Source organism: Olea europaea, chromosome 11 (genome assembly GCF_002742605.1).
Source record: "Olea europaea var. sylvestris chromosome 11, O_europaea_v1, whole genome shotgun sequence".
Lineage (NCBI taxonomy): Eukaryota > Viridiplantae > Streptophyta > Magnoliopsida > Lamiales > Oleaceae > Olea > Olea europaea.
The window spans coordinates 28,200,025-28,208,587 of record NC_036247.1 but is presented as its reverse complement, the minus strand read 5'-3'; the positions used below and the strand labels follow the sequence as shown (position 1 = coordinate 28,208,587).

Genomic DNA, 8,563 nt, shown 5'->3' with positions numbered 1-8,563 from the left:
CAGATCTATTATTTAATTAATAGACAATTAAATAAACAATTGAGTCCGTAGATCTAAATCTTCGTAATTTGTTAATCGCAAGAAGTTGTGATTGTGAGATATAAATTACATTTGATTGAATCTTAAATCGTCCGTGGTCATAAGTAATAACGAGATACGAATATCGTTATTACGGATAGATTATCACGTGTGGCATTTCTTACTTGTGAAGTAAGTAGCTGATTTCACAAGTTAAAGTGTGGTGACACTTAAATGACATGTGGATGTTTCGTTATAGAACAAAACATTGGAGACCCGCCGAGAGATTCCACATGGATAACTATCTGAGTGTCAGTGGTTAATCTCTAACGTTCGGCAGTGGAATTGGTCCTTATACTTGAGGTCGTCATGGTACCTTATATGAGGACAATCATATTTTGGTGGTGTTGGATGTTGTTTTGCAAAGGGCCGCTAATACGACATCGTTCGGGTACGTCAAGAATCGTATAAAGGTTGTGATTGACCAATAAAAGATTCGTCACTCTTAGATAGTAGGAGATTATGATCTGCGCTTCATTCAATTAAGTCGATAACGAAATCCTTGGCCAAAGTGTACTCATAAGTCGAAAAGGAGTTTTCGACTTATATTGACTTAATAGTGGAGTGAAAGATATGATCGAAATTTGGGATTGACACAATTTCATATCTTGTAATTGATCGGATCATATTGACGAAAGTTTCATTATAGAATGAAAGGTCAATTGGAAGGAATATTGCATGACTTACATTTACTTCACAAGTTTCTTAGTTATTTGATACTAAATGTAAATCATATATTTATATAAATATAGAGAAACTAAAAAGAAGTAGACCACTGCGAAAGGGAGAAGTTGACATACACGTTGGAGATGAGCAAAGGTTGCTGCATTGCCTGTATGAATATACATCTTGCCATTGTCTTTTGGTTTAGTATTGGAATTAAAGAAACGTCGCTTTATACCAACCATAGCTGGAACATTAAAATAAATTTCATGTTCTGACATGAACTATTTTAATGTTAAGGACAATAGTTGTTCTTGTGTATCTTGATAAAGATTCTAATGGCTATGGTAAATTACAAAACCACATTTGTATTCTTTAATACTAAGGATTCTATAATGAGTATAGAAATTAAAAGGCATAAATGCGATAATCTAATTATTACCAAAATCTGGTATGACAGACTTTGTCATTTAGATGAAATGTAATTCCAAAGTTACATAAAAATGTATACTTGGGATTAATTGATTTTGGAAAGTACAAATTATGCATGTTTGACACAATGACCAAATCTTCTTTTACTTGAAAAGAAGAAAGATCAGCATAATTACTGGTTTAATGCATAGTGATTCATATGGACTCGTGTTAATTTATGTCAGGAATGTTTCTCTTATTTCATCAATAATCATGTATACTTGATGAAAACTCAAACATGAAACTTTTGAAAAGTTCAAAGGATTCAAACTAAAAGTAGAGAAACAACTAGGTAAAGATACCCTCACATTAAAATTTGATCAAGTGAGAGTATTTTAAAGATAAAATCTAGATTATCTAAGAGAGAATGAGATTCTCTTGCAGTGGACTCTTCCACATACACTGCAGCATAGTGGTGTATCTAAAAGGAAGAATCGTTAATTATTAGATATAATGTGATTAATAACAAGCCATGCAAATCTTACAAAATTGTTTTGAGGTCATGCATTGATTGCAGTGTGCAACACACTAAACCATGTTCCATCTAAATTAGTTAATAGAACTCCATACGAGTTATGAAAAGACAATAGTCCCAATTTATCTTATATGAAAGTTTGGGGTCATGACGCTTATTTGAAGCACCTTAAATCGGATAAGTTTGAAACTAAATCCGATAAATACATATTTGTGGGATATTAAAAGGAGACATTTGAATATAAATTTTATTATCATGAAGAAAGTCTTCGTCTCACGACATATTGTCTTCTTAGAGCAAATGTTCACTCTAGGAGAGGACAGTGGGAGTAAAATAGAATTTGAAAGAGTTCAAAGTCCACAGATATAGTTAACCAAGTAGATAAATTCGAGTTTGATCCCATATCTGATATGTGACATACTTTGGATCAGGAAGTAAAGACTCCTGAGGATATGACAGCTCTATGTGAATCTAGTAGGATTATTCGACCTTCAAGAAGGTGCGAATCCATGATCATTAATTAGGTATTAGTCTAGGATAATGAACCTGCTAGTTGCAATAAAATAAAGTCAAGTGTTGACTTAAAAGAGACAGCAAGAGGCCATGATACTCGAGATGAACTTGACGTATGTGAACAAGGTTTGGACCTTGGTCGAGCCTCCTGTTGGAATAAAACCCATAAGGTTTTGTAAATAGTTTACAAGGGAAGGGTTGATGTGGATGTGAATATCCATATATACAAAGTTAGGCTAGAAGCAAAGGTTAAGTGTTGACCTTGGTAAAACCTTTCCCCTGTGGCCTTGCTGAAGTCCATTCGGGTTTTATTTGCAACAGTTGCATATCGTAACTAAAGGTTATGATAAGTCTCTATGGAGCTGAAATCTTCGATTTGATGGAAAAGTCAAAGTGGTTGATTTTATCAAATTTGAAGACGAATTGTGTGTTTACAAGAAGATAGTGGGAGTATTGTCGTATTCCTAATATCATAGAAAACGACATCCCTATGTTTCAATCGTTGAAATAATAGTTGTTAAAGAATTTATTCATGAACGATATGGGAGAAGTAACTTGATCTATAGAAATAGATCTAAAAGATTGCTTAACTCATCCCAATTTACATAGATGAAATCTTGAGAAGATTTCATATGGAAAAACTGGTTTACTCTTAAACGGTGTATTGGAAAGGTTCCGAATGTGAAGCAACCATTGATTCAATAGTAGAAACCTAATACATGATTACTTCAGAAGTAGCAAAGAGTTGCAATTTAGATCATGATGTTCATAAATGAACTTGAAGTAGTTCCTAATATTGTTGATCACATGCCATTGTATTGTGATAATAATAGAGCCATTGCGAAAGCAAAGGAACTAAGATCTCATCAATGATTTAAACATGTATAAGGCAGTATAATCTCATCAGAGAGATAATACATAGAAATGACGTAAAGAGAAGAACAAATTCCCACATTTAATAATATTGCAGATCTATTGACAAAGAGTTGTCGTAGTATAAACATGATCGTCATGTAGACTTATGATATTAGATACATAAGTGATTGGATCTAGTGCAAGTGAGAGTTTGAAAGTATTATGCCCTAGATCCAATCAACTTTGGACATAAATACTTGTATATATAATTAATGTAATTTAATGACAGATCTATTATTTAATTAATAGACAATTAAATAAATAATAGAGTCCATAGATTCAAAATTTCGTAATTTGTTAATAACAAGGAGTTGTGATTGTAAGATATAAATTACATCTGATTGAATCTTAAATTGTTCGTGGTCGTAAGTAATAACGAGATACGGATATCGTTATTACGGATATACCATCACGTGTGGCATTTCTTACTTATGATGTAAGTAGCTGATCTCACAAACTAAAGTGTAATGACACTTAAATGACACGTAGATGTTTTTGTTATAGAACAAAACATTGGAGACCCGCTGAGAGATTCCACATGGATAACTATTTGAGTGTCAGTGGTTAATCTCTAACGTTCGGTAGTGGAATTGGTCCTTAGACTTGGGGACGTCATGGTACCTTATATGAGGATAGTCATACTTTGGCGGTGTTGGATGTTGCTCTGCAAAGGGCCGCTAATACGACATTGTTCGGGTACGTCAAGAATCGTATAAAGGTTGTGATTGACCAACAAAGGATTCGTCACGCTTAGATAGTAGGAGATTATGATCTGCGTTTCATTCAATTAAGTCGATACGAAATCCTTCGCCAAGGTGTATTCATAAGTCGAAAAGGAGTTTTCGATTTATATTGATTTAATAGTGGAGTGAAAGATATGATCGAAATTCGGGATTGACACAATTTCATATCTTGTAATTGATTGAATCATATTGACGAAGGGATTATAGTTTTACGGTAAACGAATGAATTTGGTTTTGTCATACCATTTGACATTTCCCATCACATGTATTGCCCTGACACATTGTTAGATGTCAATCAGGGACGGCGAGTGTGAATTGATGATAAATCAAAATGGTGTTTTAATTTATCAATTTTGATTAGATCAAAATAATATTTCACGTTGTTAGGCGTCGTAGTCGGGAACCTAATGGATCACACACAAAAGAGAATTGGAAGATTGCAAATTGTCAATTGGTTAATTTAACAATCGTTGAATAAATTAATTAATTAAATTTGTTATTTATATTCCCGAATTAATTAATTGGATTAATTAATTCACGGATCGGGTTTAATTAAATGGATTAATTAAATATTGGATTGGACAAGGCTGAGCCCATTTGGGTTTATATAAATATATGGTTAGGGTTTGAGGTCCATATGATTTTCATTATTCTTGTTGACACAAGAGAAAAAATCCTGGTAGCTACAATCTTATTTTTTGTGTGAATCACCGTTGGAAGCTGGACAATTGGACAGTTGTGGGTGGCGAATCAAGATTGTTGGAACGAAAAGAAAAGCAAAAGGTTTGTAGAATTCGTCAAAGGTACAATCTTTATCACGATTTCTATCTAAACACAAAGGAATCCTCGGTGGGAATCGAGATAATTTTAATTTTCCGCTATACATGTATAAGTAGATTCCCAACAGTTATAAGTGCTTCTTTTTCTCAATTAAAACGATCGTTGATTTCCTAACTATATACACATTATTATATCAAAAATCAGCCAATGCTCAAACGAGAATATGAAGATCTTAGATAGGTTAGACTCCTGGGAACACCAATCTTGCAAGCATTAACACCTGCTGCAAACCTCAGTGAACAAAGTGATTCACCAGCTGAAGAAGGATCCGATGATCCATTGACAAACACCAATGTCTTAGAATCTTCATCCAAGCAAGGCTGAGGAAGAAGAAGAAATGAAAAACATGGATCAGATTAATCAATTGAACAAAATTAAAATACAATTATCTTATTGACACACTACTGCAAATACAAAATAACCACGATACAACGACTTTGACCTAGACTTTTGTCTCGTTAGAATTCAACATCTAAATATTTTATTTTATTCAGTTTAGGGATTTGATAATAAATGTATTTTCGCCTACTAGATAAATGGAGCCGAGGACAAGAAATATTATGTACATAAAATTTTTATATCCACTTTTTTTAAATTTTTATAAGATTATTTATAATTCAAATTTGATCACGGAATTGAAATAAATTTTTACGACCCAGGTTCAATATCATAAATCAATAAATCATAACACCGTGAATTGGGGCAGTCCGAAAAAATAGGAATACAATTTGTCCACTCAACATAAACCAAAACAAAGGAAACAAAAGATGTTACGCCATGGATTACAATAATCCCCTCACGTGATATAAAGTAGTAATATTCTCGATTAACATAATAATGTCACGAAGAATAGCCTCGCTGAGTGCAAAATGGAAGTCAGATTGCAAACCCAGAAATGAAAAACATGGATCAGGAAGAACAAATGAAGATACATATACATGTAATAACCCAGAATTTTGTACTCTAGAGTCCTATGATTCCTTAACATTAAAAAGAAAAGATATGAAAATAGATGGAAAATATTGAGGAGAAAAATATAAATACATGAAAGAGAGAATAGGGGAGAAAACTTAATTTTCTTTTAAATAAGGTCAAAAGTGGAAGCAAGAAAAAATAGTTGGGTCAAATGGAAATAAGGAATAAATATTGAAAATGAAAAATGGTATTTTTACATGCCTACATTTTGTTGGGCTCAACACTTTGTTTGGTTTTACTAAAAATAAATTTAGTAAATTTTTATTAAAAAAAAAGATGAAATTTGTGATTAAAAAGTTTATAAAAGTAGTCGATCTCATGAAACATGTAATTAAAAATTAGAGGAATTTGTTGACTTTGGCTTAAATTTTATCAATATTTTTTACTAAACCAACAAAGCTTTTAGATAAACTATTAATTTGAGGGGTAAACTACTCAGCAAAAAAGGTAGTAATTACATCCGTAATTTTCATTAATGCGAAAGAAACTAACATACAACTGGATTTTTGGTTGTATTGATGTTTAATATTTCGTCCTCGAAGATAATTGTTTTTGTAAATGCATTATTCACAATTCTTTGATTTTTTTTTTGGGGGGGGGGGGGGGGGGGGAAGAAAACGAAGAATGCAACAGTATTCTTGACCAAAAAAAAAGAAGAAGATAAAATTAATTGAAAATAGTTAATTATTAATTATATATGGATTCAATTTTAATCAAATTGTATCAATGACTCCAAATCTCAATTCAACCAGAAGTATTCGTCCTTGTTCGAGCCCCTTTTTCTAAAAATTCAGTTTTTCAGAACTCATTTTGAACTATACATTCTCTAATAATCCACACATGGACGGATCAAGATGGGGCTAAAAAATTTCAAACAAGGGCTAATGATACAAGTATGTACATTTAAGATGGATCAAGATTATAGACTAAAAAAGTCAAAAGAAAAAAAAATCATTAATCTAGTTTTATGTTTGAAGTTTAACACTGCCAAATTTCTTCAAGAATAGTTCCCAATCGTCTTGCTCAGAAACTGAGTTCACTTTTATAATTCTCTGGCAATCCATCTGATGGCAAACTTTTTTCGATCGACTTGTTATGATCAACTTGCATCCATTCATTCCTACAGGAATGCCAATCTTCTCAACGTCGATTTGCTTCCTGAAATCATCCAATATAAGCACAGATCTCCCCATTCTCTTGAATGCCTCGGAGAGTATATTTGCCCTTCTCCTCTCGTCATTCTCACACGAGAAATCTAGTTTCGGACCTTGCGCAATGTCACTCTGCAATTTGTAAATGCTACTCCCTTGAGAGAGACTGACATGATAAACATGATCCAAGAATGTGGATTCATTGGAGAGCATATTTGATAAAGTTGTTTTGCCTATTCCCCGACCCCACCAAAGGCCAGTTCTTGAGATTTCTTCGTCCATTAAAAGCGTCAACAGTCTACGACGAAGTGTTGATGGAATATACTCAAGAAAAAGCCCTTTAGGAAAATAACTTTGCACAAGAAGCTCAGTCACTTCGTTGGTCATTATTTCAACCCGTTCAGTCAACTTTTGTCGTGTATAGACTTTGCAGCATTGTACTTGTTCTTTCAAGGTTTCAAATTCTGTTATTATGTCTTCAGCATTAATCAACCACTCTTCAACCTCTCTCTTGCGTTTTTTCCCATCAGAATATGCTTCGTATTGTAATTCCATATGCACATCATCTTTTCGACTAGTCAGCAATTCTATTTTTCTTTGAAGAGTGTTTGTGTTTTCCTCCAAGTCTGGGCCTAGCAATTTGAAAACATTTTAAACCATTTTGTCAAGCTCAGCCATGTGACTTCCTGCAGCAGTATTTTATATAATACTTTAGGTACTACTTTGCGAAATATTATACCGTGGGGCACTAACTTGGTCGGAACTGAAGAAAACAAAATGGCGTCTCCAGCATTTTGTACGAAGTCAAGAAAAAATAAATAAATTCAAAAGATTAATTTATTCAAAAACATTTGAATATAAGTTATTGTAAAACGTGCTTGCATGCTTATAACCGAGTTTTAAGTAGTGATACTTACTTGAAACCAGAAAATTGAGGTTGAATTATTTGCCTTTGTTTCGCTTGCTTTCCACGTCATCTTGTACCTGCCTCTTGGTCAGAAATTTGATCACAATAAAAGGAATTTGATAGCCACAATTCAAGAACTCAATTTGAGATATTATATTTCAAAATTCAAGTCTTTTTCCTCATGTATTTTCTTCTACACCCGTTAACCCGATTTTTTTGTTCTTTTTTCAGAAGGATAAATAATGGAAGTTGAAGGGAGTTATTGGAGGTGGGGAGGTTAACTTTTCAATTCAATTTTTTTAAATCCTCCCTCCAAAACCCATTTCCATACAAATCGGGTCGGGTCAACCCGCATGGACGACCCATTTTCTTCCAACATCTCTCACTCGCGCATGATGAGCTTGACTTGATTCTAATATAATATCAATTATATTAATCTCAACATCTCCAAGTTCATATAGGTAAATGGATCGTGAGACTAGCGAGTTAATTTAAGAGCACACAATACTATACACTTGTTAGGGATATATAGCAGCTCTAGAAGATAAATTATATTTCTTGCTATACCTCAGACATATTTTGTAACACCAGTTCGAGTATTTCTGATCCCTCAATTCATTTTAGAATATACTCAACTTTCTCATTTATATAGTATTCACAATTGTGTCACAAAACTCAAATAATTAGCACAATTGTTCGGCAGGTGAATACAAGTTGAGGTGTTAGTTAAATAGTCTTCATTTCCTACTGAATCCCTTCATTTTAAGTCAGCTACTTTCTTAAACATGTCCTATCAAACCGAATTAATCATAGTTATTGGCAACATGCTAAA

The 8,563-nt window shown here is 33.1% G+C and overlaps 1 protein-coding gene across 1 annotated transcript; it reads right to left on the bottom strand.

Annotated features, from left to right (window-relative positions):
• Positions 1–6,624: 6,624 nt before the first annotated feature.
• On the bottom strand, positions 6,625–7,497 carry LOC111404959 (putative disease resistance protein At4g10780). Its single transcript, XM_023033681.1, has one exon. The coding sequence runs from the start codon at positions 7,377–7,379 to the stop codon at positions 6,639–6,641; it is 741 nt and encodes a 246-aa protein (XP_022889449.1). The 5' UTR covers positions 7,380–7,497; the 3' UTR covers positions 6,625–6,638.
• Between the last annotated feature and the right edge of the window lie 1,066 nt (positions 7,498–8,563).